A 24792-nucleotide genomic window follows, 5' to 3' on the forward strand; every position below is an offset into this window, starting at 1 on the left:
GAATCACTCTTTCATTTATTGTTCTAACACACAGTTAGTAGGACTGTGTGTCATAAACAATATATAACAGCTGAAACAATATCTGATTAAATAACATATTTTATCCCCCCTACCGGGGGCAATAAACATATTAAAGTATCAGACATATAAATTCCCAGCTGGCTGGGAATAGAAAAGAACATAAAATAACAACACCATGTACAAAAAATATCCTTTTTCTACTAACAAAGCAGCACTTATTTCCACATTTATTATTATTTTCTTCTGTGATTTTTAGCCTACAGAAAATGTCTCAGCATCTTAAATGTAAATAAATCAATCAAAAGGTAAACCCAGTTAATAGAAAGATAAGAATACCCACTGGATAATTTAACAGCCACTTTCTTCCTTTTCAGAGATTTCATTTGATGATGAAATGAGTTAAACAAGTTTCCTTCAACGTATATTTTTATTCAGATAGAAATTAAATCCAATCCAAAAAAACAAACCACCCTCAGCCTTCACTGTATTTAGTAAATCAAGTTGAGATAAGCCTTAATTTCACATTATATCTTAGTCAGCTGTTCAAGTAGCGTAATGATGCTTCAATGTCACAAGAAATCAATCTATGATAGCAACCTGAGGAATATATATATGAAACATATTTACATATTTCCATTTCCCTACAAGGAGGACCAAAAAATAAAAATACATGAAGCACAACTTAATCTACGAAGAAGAAGAAATAAAGTCTCTTTTAGTCAACCAAGTAAAGTGTGCTCTTCAAATGTGTGCATTTCAAACCCTTGCTGGGTTTAAATGTTCTACTTTGACGAGAGTCTGAGCAGAAATATTCTTTCCAACAAGATTCCATGCTTCAAAAACTGCTGAAATGGTTTGTATAAATTACTGCAAAATAACAGGTTACACATAATGAAAAAAATCAGTCACCATCTAATGATTAGAAGGATGCTTTAACCTTCGGTGCTATGAGGTAAAATGAACATAAACTTTGAGGATTTCTTCCGGGTGTTTTTTCAGTCGTAGCTAAGCTGTGTTGTATTCAGCCTTTGAGTAATGGCTTGTTAGACGAGCAGAGGATTGTCCAGAACGGCCACACCAGCAGCGACACCCCCGTCTGCATGCTCTGAACTCTTGGTCCTCAGTAGATGACCCACACACTCATTCAACACCATGTGCTCACCCTGCCTGTTGGGAAACATATAAGAGGAGAATTAACACAGCTTTTTTTGTCTGATATTGTAAAGAAATATGCAAAGATGAGATGATAACTAAAGGGTAGCAAACTAATTTTAACTAAATTCAAACACTTATAATGGCTAGTTGCAGCTGTATAAATAAAACTTTGGAGTTTATCCCTTCCTTTATAAAGAGCTCAATACTTTAGTTATCATTGATCCCATTTATTTTGCAGTTTTAGCCACTTTGCACACTTTCAAATGAGCAGACACCTCCAATTTGTGACATTATATCCATTTTTTTGCTCTTAAAGGTCATATAATTTGCCTTGGGACACCGGATTCGACACGGGTCTAAAGTTTGACACATAAGATATAAGGGAAGAGAATTGTGAACCTTCTCTAGTCTGATTCTTCCTTGGGTATCATTTCCTGATGCATGAAGTTCCAACATCAATCTGTTCCAAAAATAATATTGAAGTATAAGCACCATGGGAATATATTCCTTCTGCTCAGGGGGGACATGGGTTCTATTCAATTTTATTCTACTCTTTTCAATTCTATTTTACTCAATTCAACTTCAGCTCAGATATACAGCGAAATTCACAACACATGTCATCCCAAGGCACTTTACAAGCCATTGCTTCTTCCTCCTCCTTTTTTTCAACACCCTGTTTTAGTGAACAGAATACTCTCTTCGAAATTGTATGCTGTGGCTTATGCTAAGTTTTTTTCTTGTATTAGTTTTCTTTTTTTAAATGTTTCAAATAAAATAAAACTATTTTTTTTGTTCTCCAATAGTATTTAACTGAGGCCGATTTCATATTCCTTTGCAAAGTTCCTTTTCATATAGAGTTCCTCCAAATGACAGTAACAGGCAAACTCAGTAGAAGAAAGCAAGTGCACCCTTTCTAAAGCTGTCATTCTATTATAAACATGCACAAATAGAGTTGATGGGTTTGCACTTGAGGAAAAAGGAATTCAAAGAGAAAATATCTGTGCAAGAAGCATTAGATCTGAGAGCAGAAATTAAGATTTGATGAAGAACAAAATATATTTGAGAGAGAGCAGGAGTTTTGAATGTGAGCATAAGGAGTATTGAGAGCAAGTGGAGGTATTCCTGCTTTCCAAAAGAAAATGTTTGCTCTTCATTTTTGGCAGGAATAGTCTGCCATACAGCTGGAGCAACCTGCAAAATAGTTGCTTGTCAGTTGACAGGAGCAATTAGTATTTGGACGCACCTGTTGTTCAACAAACCAGAATCCATTGAATGATTCATTACCGGCCCTTTTTCTACTACCCAATTTAAACTACCCTTGAAAAACCGATCTATGCCGAGACCAGTTAACCAGGCCGAGCTCGGTTCTGACGACCGTTTACACATCACGCTATCTCGGTTCCTCGACTCCTCGCCTCCTAGTGACGATCTGCGGTATTGCTGCCAGTATTGAAGGAGGATATCAAGCAGTTGGTGGCAGTAATGCACCAAAAGTTGTTTGCCAACCGCCAAAAAACACAAGAAGAAGAGGAAGAAGGAGGAATCAAGCAAGCCAAAATGGCGGCGCCCGTCACATTCAGAAAGTTATGCTTGATTATTATTGCTGTACTTCGGTGTTATTTAAAATGCCATTATTTAAAATGTTGCGCGGAGAAGATTTCGATTGTTGTTCATAGTTCTTCTTCTTCTGTCTTGTGGTGGTTGGCAAGCAACTTCCGGAGGGGCATTACCGCCAACTACTGGATTGGAGTGTGAATCGGGATGTGCAGCCAGACGGAGATGACGCGTTCTGCTCATGCACTCATGTTATCAGAGAACCAAGCCAGGGAAAAACCGAGCCGAGCCCACCTCTGGAACTGGTCTGCAGTTAGCTCGGTTCAGGTTGCTTTCCATTTACACACGATAAGTTATCTCAGTTACTGAGCTCGGATCAGTCTCAGCACGGTTTTTTAAGGGTAGTGTAAATGGGGTATACTTCTGCTCTATGACACAAAATCTAAATGAAACACAATGAAGTTCCAGATGTGAAAAAAAAACATTAAAGAATGAATGAACACTTTTTTAAAGACTTTGTATAAGAGTTCCTTATTTTAATAACTTCTTATTTGACTTTGCAATGAGCAGTAATGAAAAAAGCAAAAAGGAATGGATGTGTTTTACCAGTTTTAAGATAAAACAACAACAACAAAAAAACGCAACAGCAGTAGCGATTTGCAGGTGGAGACAAAGCAGCGGGAGACAGAATGTAGAAGTAAGACTGAAAAAGAAAACTTATCTAAAATGATTTGATCAAGAGGGTTAAGTCATTTTAAATAACAGATTTGAAGCACAGCAGAATGACTGACACTTTATCTTCCTTAAAAGAAATTATTTGACTTAAGACAATAAATTGTATGTACCTTACATATGCTCCAAACACTCCCAGTTCACTAAGACAGTTGCTGATTGTGAGGGGAGTGTCTTCTCTTAGTAAGTAGTTCCGTATGGGAGTGGGATTAATTTTATCCATGAGGATATAAGCTGTCCGCTCTGTGCTCTCCTTCACTTCCCCTAAGACCCGGGTAATCTCGGAGCCATAGATGTTGTTACCTAGAGAGATAGGATCAAAATTAGGCATGGATTAAAGTTCAAACCACTTTATAACACAGTGGTTCATAAAGGATTGACACTAGGAGCGTAGATAGGACTACACTCATCTGCTTCAATATTTATATTCCTTAATAATTAAAGAACATTTTAAGGAAGTGCTCTGGAAGATTTTGGCCCTTTTATAGATTCCTTCTGAGATATATTATGATATCAGACAAAGATGACCTTAAAAATCATCAAAAACAGTTTTAAAATGTTGATAGCTTCTATAAAAGCTAACCCAACTGACCTGGATCAAGGAGGAAAATACAAAGAACACTATAACTGGTTGTATGGCAACAGTTATCGTAGCAGGGGTGAGGGGTCTTGGTCAGCTTTCTACTGTATGTTGTGCTGTTTTAATACAACAAAACAAAAATAAATACAACTAGGATCAAATTAAGATGTCTATTAAATAGTTAGCAGAAAAGCTGAATTAAAGGGACACTGGGGGATTTTCCATCAATGGACCGTTTGAGAACATTCAACGGCACATCAGTGGTTTTAAATCCAGATGTTCCCTGTTTTCTTTCTCAATCAACAGGTGTCTTTTGTACCTCCTCCCTCTCGCTGAGGTTTCAGAACAAACCGGTCCGGTTCTGCCAAAGCCATTGCTACAGTTTCGTCACCCTCATGTTCCTGATCACCAAAACAAAGCAGAAATCAATTAGGAAAATGTTCCAGTTTGGATTTTTATGTTTTTCTTCAATTGGCAAAGTAATTTGTAATGAGTTCCCTTTGCAGGGTGGCTGGGTGCACACTTAGACATCGGGTGAGGAGCTCAGTTACCCGGGATGAGCTCAGAGTCGTTGCTCCTCCACGTCAAGGAGCCAGCTGAGGTGCCTCCTGGTCGCCTCCCTATGGATACATTCCAGGCATGTCCTATGGGGAGGAGGCCTCATGTAAGGCCCAGGACAATGTGCTGGAGGGACAATGCCTCTGTGCTGGCCTGGTGTCGCCTTGGGGTCCCTCCAGAGCAGCTGGAGGAGGTGTGTGTGTGTATCGGGAAGTCTGGGCATCTCTGCTTAGACTGCTTCCCTTTGCGACCCAGCCCCAGATAAAGCGTAAGGAAATGGAATGGAAAAGTAGTTTGATAAAAAATAAACTGCCCTCACCATGTCTAGAGAATAGAGGCCTGCAAAAGTTGCCCTCATTTGCTTCACCACCTCAGGCTGGTCTGGGAAAAACTTCTCCAGAACTCCAGGTCTGGCCAACACTTGCTGGACCTTCTTGGTTCCTGCCAGGTGAGTGCTGATATCTGGACACTTTATTGCCAGAGAGCGCTCCATCATGAGACGAACGTCCCAGGACTGCAATTCACAAATCACAAAAAATGTATTCTAAACTTCTAAATGTGGAGAACAGGGTCATTACAGATCCTGAAAGTATTCACAGCACCTTAGCCATGAAGATCCTAATGAAGCTGAAGTGTAGGCAGCTTTCAAAGATGCTGACTAACCCAAACCCTTCTGATATTTCCACAGCTTAAATGGATTAAAACTGTGGTAAATGTCATTGATTCGATACCAAATCAATCACATTTCACTGATTCTTGGAAATATGGATAAAACGGATTTTATTTGAAAAAAAAAAAAAAAAAGGTAGTTAAATTACAAAATCTGAAGGTATATTGTTATAGACCAAGGCCTTAGCTGTTCAGCAATGTACCGGTGCAACCTCCTTGCTTTGTATTTTTTTTTCATAAAATAGGTGTTTTCCAGTTATTACTGTTTTTGTCAACACCATCAGACAAAATAAAGAGCACATTATTTTTTTATTTATTTGGTCAAATATGTCTTTAGAGTTTTTAAATCATTATCTGGCATTGTTAGTACACATATGTGCTGTTAAATATTTACTTTTGTTAATTTTCTACACTGTCACAAGTAGTCCTTTAAAAGATCTAACATCATACAATGTTTACTTTAAGCCTAAATAGAAAAGGTCATGTTTTTTTATTCAACAAACATATTTTTGTATTAAAATAGACTATCACTTTAATGACAGAACAACAATAAAGAAACATATTGTAAGCATATCAATTTAAAACAAATAAAAAGCCCTCTGACGGTGGTGACTGATTTTTTATTTTTTTTTTCCTTTCCTTCACCTTCTTCCATCTTTGCCTTTCCGTTCTGAGGTATTCCTCCTTTAAAGCTACAGTGTGTAATAATTACAGGGATATACAGTCAGAAATTGCCTTAGAATTCGTTATTTATAATTACATAGGAGCGGGTTTCGCAGCCATGGAGGCAGACATCTTTGCGCTACGGCAGCGCAGAGCCAACAAACTAGCCATTGCGAGATTGCCCATTACGCTCGAAAGTAACTACGGCAAGTTGAGAGAGATAAACGAAGACGGTACTGAACAATAGATGGCAGTATTATGCCTAGGAATACTATCTGTAAAATTATCTATGTAAACAAACCTCATCACTTGAGAAGGTAGGTGATGCGGACGTCGTGGAAGACATTTTGTCCCGTAACGCTCGCCGTACTGTTGGGGGGGAGAAGCGGTGGGGGGGAGATGTTCATGTTGCTGCGGTCTGCAGTCTGGACGTTAGATGTCGCTAAAAATTACACACTGTAGCTTTAACTCTGCATCACTATATTTTTTCTCACTATGCTTTTTTTTTTATATTCCCTGTTTCTTCTTCTTCTCTCTTCCAAAAATAGCTGGTCCCTAGCCATAACTTTCTAAAATACATAAAGTCAAAGTTGAGTGTATGACTATGAAATTGGGGGTAAATACAGTAAATGTTAGATTTGGTTAAATGTTGCCATGCCATTTTTATTAGGCTTTAGTCATAGGAGATGCAAAGCTTACAATGGATATTGTATACTATGTGCTATGCCAAACTAACATGGCATAATAGTGAATTCAGAGAGAGGGAAGGCACAGCTCATCCCTTACATACATAAACATAAATAATGATCTGTAATGAAAACATTACAGATCGACTCTAGCCTTTGTTGAGGACCATTTGTAGGGTTTTTGTCACCACCACGTCTGACGGTGGTGACAAAAAACTACTCTTTCACATGATATGCATGGGTTGTTCACATCAGCCATCTTGTTTCCCCTCTGTTTCCATGAAGGTAAATTTGTTTCTTTATTATTCAATCAAAAAAAAGTTCTTTTTCATTAAAAAAAAATCTTCACTTCAATGAAAAAAAAATTTCAATCAAAGAAAAAAGGTATTTGAATGCAAAAATATATTTGAGACTCAAAAAAACTACATTTGAACACTGCTTTTCTATGATTGAAAATGTTTTTTTTGATAGAAGTACAGTCTTTTTTTGTTTAAAGCAACTTTTTTAATCGAAGTAACATTGTTTTTTGATTGGACCATATAATGGTAGGACATTGGTGTCTTTATTATTCAATTAAAAAAGAAGTTGCTTCAAACAAACAAACAAACAAACAAACAACAGTATCAATAAAAAAAGTAACTTCAATGAAAAGATAAACGTTTTCAATCATAGAAAATAGTTTTTGAATGCAAAAAAAATATTTGAAACTCAAAAAATTGCATTCGAACACTTTTTTTTTTTTTATTGTTGAAAATGTTCTCTTTGGTTGAAAGGATCTAGTTTGTGTTTGGGTCATACATGGGAAGGACATTTATGTCTTAATCTTTCAGTTCCCAAAAAGTTGTTTCAATCAAAAAAAAAAAAAAAAAAAATCAAAGAAAAAACTGTGCAAATGCAAAATAAAAATAAAATTACCCCATAAGTAAATAATAAATTTTTTTTTTGAAGTGAAAAAAAATTTGAAATTCAATTTGTTTTATTTGAATGAATTTTTTTTGGAAGTGCAAAAAGTTTTGCAGTTCAAATTTTTTTGATTGAATAATTTTGACACAAATGTTCCGCAGTAGGCGGGTGCTTCTCTATTGGTCAGACATGTTTGATTGACAGATTAGAGTATCGGTCATGCATCCTGATATCTACACCGCGTCAGACAGCGTTCCCCCCATGTTAGACAGGGGAACGCTATCTGACCTTTTTTTTGATTGAATAATAAAGAAACAAATCTACCTTCATATGTTTCTATCTACTTTACACTTCTTCTTAAAAAGTAATCATTTATGTCATCCAGTCTCATGGGAAAATGTACCCCCACTACGTTGGTCCACACTGCAAAACGTAGTGGAGGTACATTAATGGCCATTTTTTTGTGGTACTGTTACATTTCTTCTGCCAATACGCTTTCTATTGTTTTACGTCCTAGTCACGTGACTTTCAAGATTCCAGCTGGGAGAAGAAAAAAATATATATAGATGGCCGACATTCACTCATTTTTTTGTGGAAAGATTAATAACTTGAGTTTGTTTTTGCATTAAAATGAGTTTTGATTACATTTCTAGTGAGAAATGTATAGTTTGTTGCCAGAATATTTACTCAGGGAATGTACATATTCACTTGCTTGTTCGTTTCTTGCAAAGATTTTTCAAGATAATGTGAAACTGAAACGTTTTGGTATACACATGGCTGAGATTTCTCTAACTTTTAGTGGGAAAATCAATAATTTCAATCAGTTTCTGCATTTAAATGGGTTTTGATTACATTTATAGCAAGAAGTGTAGGGTTTATTTACATAATATTTACTTAGTGAACATACATAATCACCCGCTTGCTAGTTTTTGCTACGGGTTTTCGGATCTCGTCAGGATTAGAGATGTCCCGATCCAGGTTTTTGCACTTCCGATCCGATACCGATATTGTTTTTGGACTTCCGATCGGATACCGATACTGGCCGATACCAGCCTATCCGAGCATGTATTTAAGTTTAAGTTAAAGTATTTAGCCTTAGTTGTAGGACTCATGTTGAAAAGGGTTTTAGTACTCTTGATAACATCTAGCCAGCTAAATTAGGTGAGATTGAATAAAACACAATGCTTGGTAACAACAAACTTACCTGTTTATTAAGAGATAAACACAAACTGGACAAAATTATGAATAGCAATCTGAAATTGCACAGTGAGCAGTAAAACCGTAAACAGTTAAAGGTGCAAGTATTACTGTAAGTTTTAATAAAAATGCAAAACAGGATCGTTTTAATCAGCGAAACTGGAAAATACGGACCGGATTTTTTTTTTAAAACTGGATCGGCAGTCTGGATCGGCATTTTACATGCTTTGCCGATACGCATTTTTTTGCCAATATCGGCATCCCGATCCGATACGTGGATCGGATCGGGACAAGCCTAGTCAGGATTATGTGAAATTGCAACGTTTTGGCTGCTACCCATCACCTAGCATTTAGCTGCCGCCCCAATTCAACATTGAATTCTTTGTGATTTAACTCCATCTGACGGATCAAACCCTCGCCACTGCGTGCGTTGCGTCTGAGGTTGATTTTCAGATCAATGCATTACGTCGTGGCATACGGGAGAAACTAATTAAACTAGTTAAAAAAAGGATCATGGGTTAAGATCGGATGTGTTTTATTTGGAAATCTACCGGATCCTTTGTGCATTTAACTTCCTGTTTGGTGCGATCTCATTGATGGATTTTGACCAGATTTTGACCAAAGAGGAACTCAAAAAAAAAAAAAAAAAAAACTATTTAAATACACAACCAGCATATCTGGAATCAGTTACAGAGAGCGACTGGGACCAGAAGTTTATTAATTTCTCCACATTGATTTCCATTCAAAATGTTTTCGCTCCCACCGGGCTCTAGGGAAGGGGCGTGCATACCGCCACCTACTGTTCATGAGTGTGTAGCAACATTGTTTTACATCTATTAAATTCTATTTTTTAATTTTGTATTCTGAAGATAAATAAATAATGCTTTCCTTAATCTATAAATATCTTTTATATTTCCTTTATTTCCCAATAATCCTTTAAGACTCCATTCTTGGCCTGTCCTTTCAACTCTTTTCAATTTCTTCCTTTCAGGTCCAGATGTTTTACAGTTCATCAATACGTGTTCTACATTTTCTATCTCTCCACATCCTTCACATTTATCATTATTTTTCCTCCCTATTAAGTATAAATTGTCATTTAAATAAGTATGACCTACTCTTAATCTGATCATTATTATTTCTTCCCTTCGGTTTCTCTCATTAATATTTCTATTTAATACTGACTTTTGTACTTTATATAACCTTCCTTTTTTATCTTCATTCCACCTTTTTTTTGCCATTTTTCAATTTCTTTCCTCTTAATAAATGATTTTCCTTCCCCTTTCCCTCGTCAGTACCACAAAAAAATGGCCATTAATGTACCTCCACTACGTTTTGCAGTGTGGACCAACGTAGTGGGGGTACATTTTCCCATGAGACTGGGTTGTCTAATCTAATATTTATGTCATAATCTAATCTAATATTTTTTATACATAAAGACGGTGTTGACATGTTATGGTTGTGACATTAGCAGTGTTGAAAGATATGAACAAATTAAAGAGAAAATAGAAAACTTACAGTTACTGTTATTTATTTCCAACAGAATTAGCACTTTTCTTAGTGGGTTTTTGCCAAAGTTTCAAGAATCAGTGATTTGTATAAACAGGCTAACACCGGTTTATATAGAAATTTGTAAATTTTCAATTATAATCGTTCCCGGATTAACATAAAATGATGGTTGGCTTTAAATCTCTTCAAACAGAGTCAGCACTGCTGGGAGTTCATAATGTAATTCTCTTGGCATGTGAGTTTTTGAGATTTTGTTTAATCAGACCTACCACTGCTTTTAAAACAGTTGATCACAACATCATATTGTTAGCGTTACAGAACCAAGTAGTAATCGATGGCACTGCTCTGGAGCGGTTTAGCTCCATCATGACAGGCAGAACGTTCTCAGTAAAAACCGCAGGTTTATTTCCTCCTCTGCTCCAGTGTCATGCGGTGGCTCAATTTGAAGACCTTTGCTCTTTTCTTTTTAACTTCTTCCTCTAGGGTTTAGTTTTATTCCATCTCTTTCCACTGCAATGCAGATGATTGCCAAATCTATGTGCCATTAAAGCCAATTTATGGCTGGCAGATTTTCCATCTGATGAGTCTGCCGTGTCTTTTGGAGTTAAAGGGCATAGGCAATGGAAAATCAACTTTAAAAAGCTTTTAAAACTGTTATAATCCAAAATCTTTTTGAAAATTATCTACAAAAATTTTTTTTTGCTTAATTTGTTCATCTCTCTGTAATCATAATAACTTCTGCTGTCTAAGAAGCAGCCCCTCCCTGTCATTTAAAATTCAATTTAGTTTATTTATATAGCGCCAATTCACTACACGTCATATCAAGGCACTTTATAGAGATAATTCAACCAGATCATGTAGTCAACGTGTTTTTTTTTATTTGAGAAAAATCAGCTGATTGCATTAACTCATTGATTTCAGCAATCCCTCACACCAAGCATGCTTGTAGTGAAAGTGGAGAGGAAAAACTCCCTTTTAACAGGAAGAAACCTCCAGCAGAACCAGGCTCAGTGTGAGCGGCCATCTGCAGAGGCCGACTGGGGTTCAAGGAGACAGAAGCAGAAATAAGATACAAAGGAACTGTCAACCAGTTCCATACTGGCTTGAAGGGCTAAAAAGAGGTTAATATAAGAATTTTAAAGTTTATTATCAGACTGCTACCTAACAAAGGAGGATTAAATGTCTGGTAGATGACAGACTAATTAAGGAAATTAGTTCTTTTGTTAGACAAAAAACAATTTTTATGTAATCTATCTATCAGTTTTACCCTTATCCTCTTACACCCTAAGGGGGTATAAATAAATTTCTGCCTGACAAAAACACACAAAAGTAAATAACTTATAGCCTCAAAGCTATTAGATTTAAGAAGAAACTTTTGGTACGTCTGTAAAGGTAAGATGTCATAGAATGGTTTTCTGGTGTCAGCACCATTGTAGCTTTGACCTTGCCTGAAATATTAGGGACAAAATACAAAATATTTTGCATTTTTTGAACCTCGCCAAAATTTTCTTTGAAATAAACATTGAAAAACACTACCAAAATATTATTTATAGCACAAAAAAGTAGTACAGACTTTCAAATCTAAATGTTGTGTAAAAATATACCAAATTTGGACTCAATCAGATGAAGCATATTTATTTTAGAATGGTATTAGTGAGAAATTTCTTATGCGGAGAGGCCATTGTGGCACATTTATCCATAAATGTCACCAAACTGTGTCAAATATGTTTTTTACATCAATACTGGGGGTTTGGTAAAAGTACGAGGTCACGTAGCAGCTGGGGTTAAAACATCTTTTACAAATAAAACTGCAGTTTCTCCTTTTGTATGAAGAAAAATTCAATACCTGCTCATTAGTGTAGTTCTGTGGCATATAACCATTCCTGAAGTATACCACTGCAACCTCCTTTCCATCCCTGAAATTAAAATGAAAATCCATTAGGCATGGAGTATGCATGTTCTCCCTGAGCAGGTGTGGGTTCTCTCCAGGTACTCCAGCTTCCTCCCACAGTCCAAAAACATGACTGTTAAGTTAATTGGCTTCTCTCACTTCTCCTTTAGGTCGAGTGTGTCTGAGAATGGCTGTTTGTCTCCGTTTTGCCCTGCGATGGACTGAGGACCTGTCCCGGGTGTTCCTCACCTCTCACCCGTAGACAGCTGGAGATAGGCACCAGCACCCCTTGCGATCCCAGCGAGGATTAAGCGTGACGAAAAAGTGTATGGATGGATGGATGGATATATATATATATATATATATATATATACACACGATGTAAAATATATAGATCTATATATACATACATTTAAATATTTGAAAACTTACACAAACAGCCTCTTGTCTAGATCAAGAGATCCTGTTTCAAGGACGTCATCAAACCGTTTTCTTACTGTGGGAATGTTTCTAAAACAGAAAAAAAAAAAGTTTTTAAACACCAATGTCAGTACAAACAATTGCTCTGTTTTAGTAGATTATGTTCATGCTATTTAGGATGGAAGCACTAAGAAAGACCCTAACACTGGTTATCTGGAATACTGGAATAAGCAGTTCCCCACTAAACCAGTGGGGGGCAGCAGTGACTATTGACAGCCTTAGCACTGGACGGGAAAGGGAAAGTTGTTGGTTTGTTAGCAGGATCCAATGAAAACTAATGAACAGATTTTAATGAAATGTTTTTACCAGAGATCTGTCTCATGCCAAGGAACGATTCGTTTAAATTTGGTAAAGATCCAGATCATGTGTGAGTTGTAAGTCACCATTCTGGACAAAATTTGCTGCTTGGTGGAGTTCTGCGCTCTCAGAGTGTTTTCTAGTATTGATTATGATTAACCATCACTTTCTTTGCAGCAGCCGCATCATTTTTGATGCTTTTAAGTTTCTTTTTTTTTTTTTTTTTTTTTTTTACAAATTTTACTTCTGTTGGTACAATATGAGCAATAAAACAAGTTAGATTCCTTATTTGTGACCCCGCCCATGAGAACCCGGCTAAAGTCGCAACGTCTAATTATTCAATAAAGGTCGTCAAAGCTGTGCTATATGAGATTATTGCTGTAAATGATAGATTAAGTACTGAGGTTTATGGATGGCTTGTTTAAAAGTCAATTTCTAACATGATAAATAGCGTATTTTGTGATTTTATAAACCTTACATCGTGTTGTTTTTGCTAAAAATCTCCGGAAGTTTGATGCATTCGCGCTGCTTTTTCTGTGATCTTTGGGATTACTTTATGTGTACAAACAACGGTTAAATTGGGTGTGGTTTGGTTTAGGCACTGCATTTCTATCGAAAGACTTGTGTTTTCTATCATTAAAAAGTGTACAAACTTTGAGATCAATGCGCATCTGTTACGATGTTTCATGAAGAGGAAGTCACTGTCTACTCCCTGCTTCCATTCCTCTGCTCGTGTTTTCCCCTGACCCCATCTTATGACTCTCCATGACTTGAGCAAAATGCAAAGTGACATTATGTGATACTATTAAATTACTACTACTACTACTACTACTACTACGACTACTACTGTTGCGGCGAACGCCCCTTTTGTTTACATCAGCTGTTTAAGCGTGAGCGCGCAGTTTACCTGTGTGCAATCAATCAGTCAATCAAAAGGTGAGACAAACTTCCTAGTTCAAGCAGAGGATTGCAGCATGAAAATAAAAAGCCCCCGTTTACTCGGGCAGTGGAAGAAGCTGTGCAAAATGTGTATTAAGGAAGCAAAGGACTGAACAGACAGCCGGTAAGCTTGCATTTCTGTTGCGAAAAGAATGTATGCGCCGCGCTGATGAGGCGTTGAGACGTGCGGGAAATGTTTGTTTGTAGTTTTAAGCTTATAAATACTCACACGGTACGTCATGAAAATTTTGGCTTGTAAGTCTTGCTTGCTTGCTTTATTTGGTTGGAAAAATGCTGGTGTAACTTTTTTTTTCAGTGATTTAACATTGCGGTTGAACAATCCAAATTAATGTGTTTGTTAAACTGTTGCACGGGATAGGCCTAATTTTTGCATCTTCCTTCTGTGTGTGATTAAAATAGACTTCTAACAGTTAAAATGAAATTTCATAGTCTATGTTATGCATATTTAAAACAAACTAAAAATCACTCACTGGTTATTTATTATTGCTATTTAAGAATTCATGTAATCTATGGAGTTAAATAACCTCCATAAATCTGCTTCGGTTAAAATGCGTTAATACGTTTTTTGATGCATTTTTTTATGATAATTAAAAACTAAATGGTCTTAATTTAAAGTTAAAAACATAGTCTATTTTCATAAATATATTTAATGTTGCATTTCTCAGAACTATTGACATGATTTGTTGTGTTATTTATGATTTGTGTTATGCAACTGCTTACATAATCAGCTTCATCTGGTACCACCTAGACATTCATTTAGTGTAATTTGTATGCTTTTTCGCCATGATCATCATACTAAATAGATCCATTTTTATTAAACATGAACATTTTTATAAACATCTGTTGGATATTACTTGAAAAAGCAGAATCTAAACTTGAATTTGGTGTATGACACACTGCCAGGATAATTGTGATTCCAAGATGCATCAGTGTTGAAAGTATTTTTAGTTTAGAATTTTGAGTTCCAAATCTTTACATTGGAATTTCTCAAAAGTCAGTTTTTCTGAACCCGTATGCAGCACAATCTTTGATATGGCCCTACTCTGTGAATTTTAGAGATATCAATCTGAATTTTTCAGAATACATTCTTAACATTGTGTAGAATGGTTTTATACATTAAGTTGAGATTCACCAAAAAATGACTTTAGCTGGGTTTTCATAGGCAGGGTCACATTTGTTCACCAATCTTGATGAAGCTGATTTTGATTATCACAAGGTCCCCACCACCCTTTGCAATCATTAGCATTTTGGCAACTAAAGACATACATCCACTATAAGCTTTAGAGGCAGTAATAATCTATGCAACAGACAGACATCTGTTTCATCAATAAACTTCCTTGTGAGGGCGATTCTGTTCACGTTTTAATTGCCATGATGACAGAGATCCCACATACTGTGCAGTACCAGTGTTGACCTTTCACAGAATAAAACTTCAAGCTAACCATTTCAGTGCGATTGTTTATATTAAAACAAGGTAAAGTAGAGATATTCATTCAAAGATAAAACATATCCCCAGTGGAGGCAGATCCTCCATGGGAAAGAGATAAGTTTAACTGGCAATGAGAACCGAGTGAGAAAGATGGTGTTGGATCTGTGCTTCTCTATGATCCTTACCTCTTCCAGAGTTCACTTTCAATGTAGCGGTGATCAAAAATGTTCCTCTGAACGTCCTCTACCAAGAACAAGACAACTGCCCTGAAATGACAAGAAACACTCATGCTACCATGCTCTCCTTCTTATAGGAAACATAACAAAGTATTCTTCCTTTTTTAATCCACTGGACTTACTGGACTGGTTTCCAAGTTTGAAGACGTTTCGCTTCCCATCCAGGAAACGTTTTCAATTCAAAATGTAAGAAATAGCATAGAGTTTGAGGCTTTATAGAGTGGACTTGAACCAAAGCCATGTTTTTGTTTAGAAAACATGCAAATTGAACCAGAAAAACAGGTGAATGGGGGTCGTTTGGCTTCTTTGTTAGCTTGCAATGCCCCATACCTGTCTATGGCCCCGTCCACACGAAGACGAACCCTGGCCTAAACGCACAATTTTTCACCAAACCAGCCTCTCATCCATACGAAGCCGGCGTTTCGGGGGTCTGTAAACGATCTTTTTTTCATTCAGCCTTCAGAGTGGGAAGATTTTGAAACGCCGTTTTCGCGTTTCCATCTTTAAGCTCTAACCGCATTTTTTTTTTACACGCATGCGTCATAGCGTCGCCTCTAAACACGCATGCGCGACACAGTATCACAACAACAATGGCGCCGTACTGTGTTGAATGGTTGCTGCTAATGCTACTCACCCTGCTGTCGGGCTTACAACAGAATCTTCTTCTTCTGGAATATCTCCAGGAAGAACAGAGCAATATCGACGACATAGTTCAGCACCTGAATTTGACTTAACCACGAAAATGGACCCGGGCAACCATGTATAAATATTAGTGCGCATGCCCAACATTTCGTCGCTTATTGTTGCTTTGGCACCACAGCACCACTTACAGGCCTGGCATACATTTTGCAGCGTTTTCATGCATTCGTGTGGACGATCACATTTATTTTTAGTCTCCGTCTTTACGACAAACGTTATGGAAAATATTAGCGTTTCGTGTTCGTTTTGACTTCGTGTGGACGGGGCCTATGTCTCTGAACGCGGGGTCGTTAAAGGGAATTGCTGGCCTAGCTGAACAGGCAAGGTCTTCTGTTCCCCTGTAAGTGGGTGGGGGTTGTGATGATATCTGACATTTTGAATTAAAAAAGCTTCCTGGATGGGAAGCGAAACGTCTTCAAACTTGGAAACAAAATCCAGTGGATTGTTTTTTTTTTACCTTTCTAGAATGACTGTGAACTAGATGACTGAGAATCTTCACCAGCATATCTTTCCTTTTTTTTTTTTTATTCGTGTTATTTAGGGAGATGATTCATCAAGGTGTTTGTGAGTTCATTTCAGTGAAAACACACAAAAAACTGCAGTTCAAAAAAAGGAACATACCATTGTTTTTTTAGTGTTTCTTTTTAAATAAAATGCTTTTATGTTTTTGTTTTATGTTTAAGCATGCTTTAATGTTACAATAATTTAACTCCAAACCAAACATAATTCTGCTGAGGATTTGGTGCATCTACTTTGTGTTCCTACAGAACAAATATCTCAAGCACACATAGGAGCTGGTTTAGAAATGAATGAAGCGGCGTAATCACCAGCTTCCCAGCACTGACCTCAAATGGCTGGACTGAGTCAGCAGAGAGGAGTTTAGTGGATACATTAAGTAGCTGGGCCAGCCAGACTGATACTGCATACAGATGATGTATTAATCTGGTAAAGAGCTGTTAGATTGCAACGGCAAAGGCAGGTCTAACAGATCAGATAACTACAGCAAAATCTCATTAGTTAAAAAGTTAAGCGCTCTTTTTTTTTTCTTCAAATTTTAAAAACATTTTTCAAGAAATTCTCTAGTGAATAATTTCTTCCCTTTCTTAAAAGAAATCTGAGATTATAAGGTTAGCTCTCAATTATGCTCTTCATTTTATTGCACCGTTGCTATATTTCGGTTGCAAGCTTGCAAGTCATTATTCTAGCAGAAAAGTGCTGCTGCATTATGGGTAATTCTGGTGCTGAGAATCGGGCAACACAAGTCCCACCACCGGCTGTGTTTGGGCTCAACATGAGGCACTATAATGGAAAATCAGAACAAAGAAATGCAGGTTTTATGTCTGCTGTCAGACATAGGAACAGAAAGAAGATTAGAACATAATAAACACTTTTTCAGAGGTAACAAGCATTAAGAATAAGGAACCAAAAGCAGAGTTCAAATTGGTGAAAGAGTTGGACTCTGATGCAGGTAAACAATTTACTGCACCAACGAAAGGGAAAGCTCTGACAAAGTTTAGATAGATTTAACAATGCAGACTATAGGATCTGGATGATGATAATACAGCAAAACAGGCAGAGCAAGTTTCTTAATATTAGCATCTCCATGATTATACTAACAAATGGCGATTGATGGAAGACTCAGCAACCAGGTATTTAAAGGAGTCACATACAGGGCATTATGGGTTGCTTTGCTTTTGCAATTAAAATTAAGTCATCCATTGAAAAGATTTTGTAAATTATAGGGTTAATAGTTGCTAATCAAATCTGTGGGCGTCTACCCTTTAACAATGTTTCTAAAGAGTCAGGCGTTAGAGGTCATCATGCCGCTTAAGGAAGTATAAATCAATAAAGGCTTTAGTTTTCGAGACACCCCTACCTGTGGTAGAACAAAACCTAAGAATAATTTTTCCTAATGGTCTAATGGATTCTAATGGTTTACTGCAAACATTATGCAGTAAACAGAAGTTTAAATTGCAATTCAATTCAACAGTAGAGCTTTACATAAAGCATTGTCCCTCAGTGAAACGTTTCTATCCAACATGCAACATTTAGTGCAACTAAAACATATGTGGGGCTCCTTTTTCTCCTTAAGCCATTTACAAATTATCCATGATGCGACCTACTTTACCAGTGGGACGCTGATATTAGTGGCAGCAACAATGAGATGGTTTAAAAGCTTGAAGACTCCAGTGGACAAACACTTGTGATTGTACTTTAGTGTGAGATTTACAGCAAAAATTATTTAAAAAAAAAAGTTTGAGCTCCGGATTTTAGAATGTTTAAAAAAAAAAAAACATTTTTATTAAATGAGGAATTTGTTTGACCCATTCAAATATATATAATCAATTCATTGAAATTATTGCGTTAAAGTCCTGGCCCAAAAATTCCAAATCAAAGGCCAAAGAGAACATGAACTCATATTAGTGATGTATGCTGGTGAAGATTCCCAGTCATCCAGGTCATAGTCATTCCAAAAAAAGAAAAAAAAAAGCAATCCACTGGACGTTGTTTTCCAAGTTTGAAGACGTTTAGACGATAGCGTTGAGTTTGAAGCTTTATATACTAGCCCAAAAACTGTTTTTGGCTTAGAAAACATGCAAATTAATCCATAAATGTAGATGTAGAGGAAACCTATGTTAGATTTATTCTTTAACTACCTCTCTGATCCATACAGCTCCCAGGCTTTGGCGAGTCCCCTGGCCAAACCAGCGGCAGGGTTGTTGTCTAGGATTCGCTGGCTCTCCTCTGGTCTACCAGCCACCTTCAGGACATGTCTGTGAGGCCAGAGCACCTTTAATAGACCTTATACTTTGGTTCTGTCTTCTTTTCCATGTTCAAACAGTCATTAAACCACCAACACTATTAAACTTTGCTGACAAATTTGAATAAATGACATAATACATTTCGAAAAAATATAATAATCAAGAATTTAATTTCTGTCACTTAATTTAACTTTTTTTATATGCACTAATATTTCTTTTTTACGAGTGTTTAAATCTGTGGGATGTGTTGCTGATAGACTCACTTGTGTACTTGAGGTGTGCGTGAGGAGAGGCCCCCAAAGCTTGCAGCAATCGTGTTGATCTCTATCTGCTTCAGAGAAGACGTGCCGTCCTCTCTCTGGTCCAACATGTAGTCGGAACGATTAAGACCCAGAACAACAGACTGAAATCAAAAAAGGAGAAAAGAAAGAGAAGCCAAAAGATGAAAGAACTGACTGAGTTTAACTTAAAAACTTTCAGCACAAACCTAGATCTTTACATTATTTTATAAGAACTTCTTTGAAACACCAAACATAATTCACAGACCTACCGTGCTTAATTGTACTGTTGACATAATTCAACTGGCAACCTATATTCCTAAAATCTTCAGAGAAAACTGAACTGAGTAAATAAAACGCTTCAAACATGTAAATCTAGGTAGACCTCCTGTTAGCTCTATTTCTCCCCGCAAGCAAGAATCTTATCTGATCAATAATTTAACGCCAGAGACTTTATAAATTATCAAAGCAGACAGAAATAAATTTCAACAGGTTTTTAAACACATCAATGCAACAAAGAACCTGTAAACATGCCTCATTGGCTGAAAAGTTACTATAAATATTCTTAATCATTCAACTTTTAACTTGATGTTTTAAAAACAAAAACACCCTGTTTTAATTCCAGCGTTAATTATAACCAAGCGTTTTTTATGCATTGCTTAACTAAATTAAGGCTGGAGAATATGGTTTGATTAATAATCCCTGATTTTCATTTTGTTTCCCTTCCTTTCTTTTCATAAAAAAATAACTAATTTGAAATTACAGCACAATTAATTTTAAAGTTTTGCTTTATTCTTATTAATCATCCCCTCTGGGAGCAAACTTGAACTTAAAGTGAAACAAATTAAAAGCTGTAAAACATGTTTTTAAGTCAGGTTGGCAGGCTCTGCCATTGCAAGCAGCTAGTGGTTTGACACAATCAGCTTGTTTATCAAATATGAGTATATAAGAGCAAACAGTGGTGGCCTCAGATCACTGCAGCAAGGGTGACGAACAAAATTGAGATTTTCTAAAACATGTAATCTTCATAAACAACAAATTAGAATAATATATAAGTTGAATATATTTCCTAAGCCTAACGGAAAAGTTATCAAAGGTTTTGGTTTAAAGTTTTCTAAGGAAAACCAGCTGATTGCATCGACTCCTTGACTGGAAAGGAACCCCTCATATCATATGATATCAATTTCTGGGTCACATCCTGACTAATGATGACCCTTTTGTTTTTGTCTTGGTTTGCTTCTCCATTTAAGTTTGGAAAATTGTCCAAAGGATCTCAATGGAGGATCCAAATATGATCGTTTGACCCAAAATCTGAAAACATTGTGCAACATCACTTCTTACACTGAAGCTATGATAAAAATCTAGAAGCTGTATGAATGTAAGCAAATGAATCTTCCTCACATCAACCCACCTGGGACCTTCCTTCTTTGAGGATTTGCTGGTGGATCTTGAACAACCTTGCAGTGAAATCATCCACTTCAATAGTGCTGTAAAATTCAGGACCAGCTTTAAAAACATCACAATCCTGACGAATAGTCTTTTTGATTCCAGTCTATCATAATATCAAATAAAAAACAGAAACAAAAAAATGTTTAATGGCTCCGACCTGGCTAAAGCCTTTTGCAGGAACTCTGTGTCCTGGCTTATCTTGTCCACCATTGTGTTGAAGTGAGTCTGCACTGCAAGAGCCTGGATGAACACGGATTTGGGCATGGGCGAGGGGAAGAGGGTGAATGGAGCATATGTAACCAACTGCAGGGGAAGAAAAATGTATGAAAAACTATCAGCAGGTCTTTCAGGAGATGACTGAGAAGAAAAACTCCATTGGTGCTAAAATAACAACTTTGTTATTTTAAACAGGATTAAAACTGAGCCATCTTAAATCCCGACTCGTAAAGCAAAGCAAAGCAAATTCCTGACATGATTGCACTTCTAATTCATAAACAGTACATGCAGACAGACTCCTACTGAACATTTCCAGTTTCCAAGGCTACGAGTTTTAAGTCACTGATGGCATACTTTTTGCACTCTATGTTTCACAATTCTCTTGCATGAAGATTCAGTGTTTATACATTTAAATATCCAAAGCAAGGGGAGCCTTTTCAAGCTACATCGATATCAACAGCCTAAAAACATAGTCTTTGAATTTCAGGGCAGCAAAAAACCAAAAAACAAACATGTTTAAAAAAGTGCACCTCAGATGAGTTTGGAGTTTCCTTGGTTCTCATTAATACTCCCTGCAGAAGTGCTTCATCTTTTGCCACGTCTGCTAATTCTTTGATCAGAGTAGAGTTCATCATCAGCTCATCTGGGACACTGGAGGCCATTCTGGTAAAAAAATAAGACATTAGAAAAAGCCAAAAGATTTATACAAGCCACTAAATGTTGGTATAGCTGAATTTGCAAGTAAAGTATCATATTTAAGTGACAAAATACACAAGCTATGAAATTTTCCATAATTAAGTTTGTAGAGAAGAATGTAACTAAATGTTTAAAAAGAAATAAAATGATAATCATTCCTATACTTTTTTAGATGCTTTCAATGTTTAAAAACAGTCAAAAGAACATAACAGTGTTTTAGGTTAACCGGATTTATCAAAGTAAGCTCTGGTTCTGCTTTAGTTTTAAATGGCAATACTTATTTACAGAGCTAGAAGAAACGATTATGAATAATTATTCAACAAAAGTGTGAAGTGTAAGATGCCATAGTAAAGTAATGTTCTTGTACTATTTAATTACACTGTGTGCAGAATTATTAGGCAAATGAGTATTTCGACCACATCATCCTTTTCATACACGTTGTCCTACTCCAAGCTTTATAGGATTGAAAGCCAACTTCCAATTAAGTAAATCAGGTCTTATGGATCTCTGTAATGAGAAGGGGTGTGGCCTAATGACATAAACATCCTATATAAGGTGTGCTTAAACCTTGACAGTTTTCGCAAGAGAAGAGGGGCTTGGGTGCATGGCGAGTAAGTAGCGAGGAAACAGGAAGAAATTCTTGGGGGTTCGAAGAGGGAAATAGTGACAAAGAAGAAGACTGGAAGAGAGTAGTGTCAACAAATGAGAAAAAAAAAATGGAAAAACCAGAAATCAGTTGAAGGGGAGTCCAGTTCAGAACTGTCAAACGAAAGGATAGCTACTCTATTCTTTCGTTGCCTTGCATCTGTATTTGCTGTGATCAGTGGGAATAAAGTAGTTTTAATATGTTTTTAAGTGAGAAAAACCACCTGAAATAATATTATTTCTGTCGGAGCTGCTCAGACCCCCACATACCGGCGGTGCGCTGTATGGAAGGCCCCATTCAGCAGCAGCCTCTGGCCGGGTCGCCTCCTCACGGTTCACCGCGGCGGCTGGTAGGTGTTTTTCATCTAAATAATCTAAACTGCAGGCACCAGGATAATAAAAGCGAACATATTCTGCCGGCAGGTTTCAGCATTTTAAGTTAATTTAGGCGTTAATAAACTGTTTCAGAGGAGTGATCACAGCGCTCTGTGTCATCAGCGATGTGTCTGTCTCAAGGCCAGCTCCCAGATTAGCTTCTCTGATTGGTTGACGCGGCGCGTCGAGCAGCAAAAGTTACATTTTTCCATCTCGAGCAGCAGCGCGTTTGCGGCGCATCAGATGCTTAAACGCTCCCGATGCGCTGCGCCTGCTGCTCAAAACGCACTGCGGGACGTTTTGCTGCGCCTTGACACGCGTCAACCATTGACTTTGCATGTAAACGCGGTGCTTCTGTCGCGCCTGCTGCGTCCGGTGTGAACGCAGCATTAGCCACCAGATGTGCCATATTTCAAAGCTGCATAAGGTGCTCATTACTCAGTACCTGGCCAAGGTAAGGAAAGCGGAAAAAAGGCCACCTTTGAACAAAATGTCAATATTGGGCCAAGAAATATCTGAAGACTGATTTCTTCAAGGTGTTTTGGTCTGATGAAATAAGAGTGAGTCTTGATGGGCCAGATGGATGGCCACAAGGCTGGATCAGTAAAAGGCAGCAAGTTCCTTATAGACTCAGACACCAGCAAGGTGGAGGTGGGGTACTGGTATGGGCTGTTATCATCAAAGATGAGCTGGTGGGACCTTTTCGGGTTGATGATGGAGTCAAGATCAACTCCCAGACCTACTGCCAGTTTCTGGAAGACACCTTCTTCAAACAGTGGTAGAAGATTCAGTCAAGAAAAACCTGATATTCATGCCGAACAATGCTCTGTCAAACGCATCAAAATACACCACAGCGTGGCTGGCCAGAAAAAGTCTAAAAGGGGGAAAAAATGACATGGCCCCCTTGTTCACCTGATCTGAACCCCATGGAGAACCTGTGGTCCTTGAAATGTGAGATCTACATGGAGGGGAAACAGTACAGCTCTCTGAACAGTGTCTGGGAGGCCGTGATGGCTGCTTCACGCAATGTGGATCGCAAACAGATCAACGGACAGAATCTATGGATGGAAGGAGTGTCATGGTGAAGAAAGGTGGCTGTATTGGTCACAATTTTTTTTTTTTTTTTTGAATGTCTATTGAAATGTTTAGTTCTGAAATTTGAGTTTTTATATTAAGGAGTCTTTGGGTTGATAGAGAACACAATTGTGGCCCAATAATAAAAATTATCCCTAAAAATACAACTTGCCAAATACTTCTGCTCACAGTGTACACACCCCCCAACTGTTAGCACACACAAAATCAAATTAGACTGATTCTATCAGATAAGTGATTATAGATCTCTCAGCTTACAGCCTGAAACAAAAACAAAACAACGCATTGATAAAGATAAATGTCTGATTCCTTAAAGACAGCATCAAAATAACTAAAACAACAAACAATATATTAAAAAAAATATATTACCATCTCCTTGCTATCACTAGAACGCAATTAGCAGAGGTAGAACAAAACGACAAGGTAATAATAAAAAAAAAATCCATATGACACCTTCATATTTATAAATCATTAAATCCTAGCTACTGTAGAACGGGTCTGTGATGGGTGGTTCTTGTAGCTCATAGCCTCCTACCTTAGCTAGCTATAGCTAGAGTGTTTACGCGTTAAACACAAAAAGTAGAGCCTGTATCAGGGTACAGGGACCGTGTCTTTAGTTGCTTTCAAAATGTTAAACCTGCATAAAAAACACGACTCTGAAATACAGGATCCGCCAAATAGCGTAACGGGTTGCTGTAGAGCGACAGGTTGTTACATGGGAAATGTATTCACAAATTACATTTAAACACATCACACGTCGCCTCTGAGATTTCTTAGATTTCAGAGCAATAGCTAAACCAAATGTTTACTTACTTCAGTATTTAAGTTCAATGCATGGAAGTTCTTTGAAATGAATGCAGACAGCAAGATGGAGCAAAATGCATGTTTCATCTGATTCGTTGGATAGCTTAACGCTGCATTCAATGTACCTCGGATTATTGAAAGTATTCCGAAGTAAAGTATTCTAGATCTTTGCTCTTGTTACTTCGTGTCCTTTTTACGTTAGGTAACCAAAGGCCAAGGATATATATGTGGTTAGTAAAGATACAGAGTAGTTATAAAA

The 24792-nt window shown here is 37.2% G+C and overlaps 1 protein-coding gene across 1 annotated transcript; it reads right to left on the minus strand.

Annotated features, from left to right (window-relative positions):
• Positions 1–24676, minus strand: gss (glutathione synthetase). Its single transcript, XM_038269616.1, has 13 exons — positions 24543–24676; positions 21452–21584; positions 20863–21008; positions 20668–20743; positions 19242–19381; positions 18874–18990; positions 15467–15547; positions 12548–12625; positions 12071–12140; positions 4920–5114; positions 4362–4443; positions 3576–3765; positions 1–1188 (listed from the first exon to the last, which is right to left on the minus strand). Exons 2-13 carry the CDS (start codon positions 21581–21583, stop codon positions 1065–1067), a joined length of 1431 nt encoding a protein of 476 aa, XP_038125544.1. The 5' UTR covers position 21584; positions 24543–24676; the 3' UTR covers positions 1–1064.
• Between the last annotated feature and the right edge of the window lie 116 nt (positions 24677–24792).

Source organism: Cyprinodon tularosa, unplaced genomic scaffold (assembly GCF_016077235.1).
Source record: "Cyprinodon tularosa strain WSP-4 unplaced genomic scaffold, ASM1607723v1 ctg731, whole genome shotgun sequence".
Classification (NCBI taxonomy): Eukaryota; Metazoa; Chordata; class Actinopteri; order Cyprinodontiformes; family Cyprinodontidae; genus Cyprinodon; species Cyprinodon tularosa.

Coding starts and splice junctions, on each gene's coding strand:
- gss (XM_038269616.1), bottom strand. CDS start 21,583: ATGGCCTCCAGTGTCCCAGATGAGCTGATGATGAACTCTACTCTGATC. Junction 12,141..12,547: donor CTAGACAAGAGGCTGTTTGT/GTAAGTTTTCAA, acceptor TTTTAATTTCAG/GGATGGAAAGGAGGTTGCAG. Junction 3,766..4,361: donor ACCTCAGCGAGAGGGAGGAG/GTACAAAAGACA, acceptor CTATCTCTCTAG/GTAACAACATCTATGGCTCC.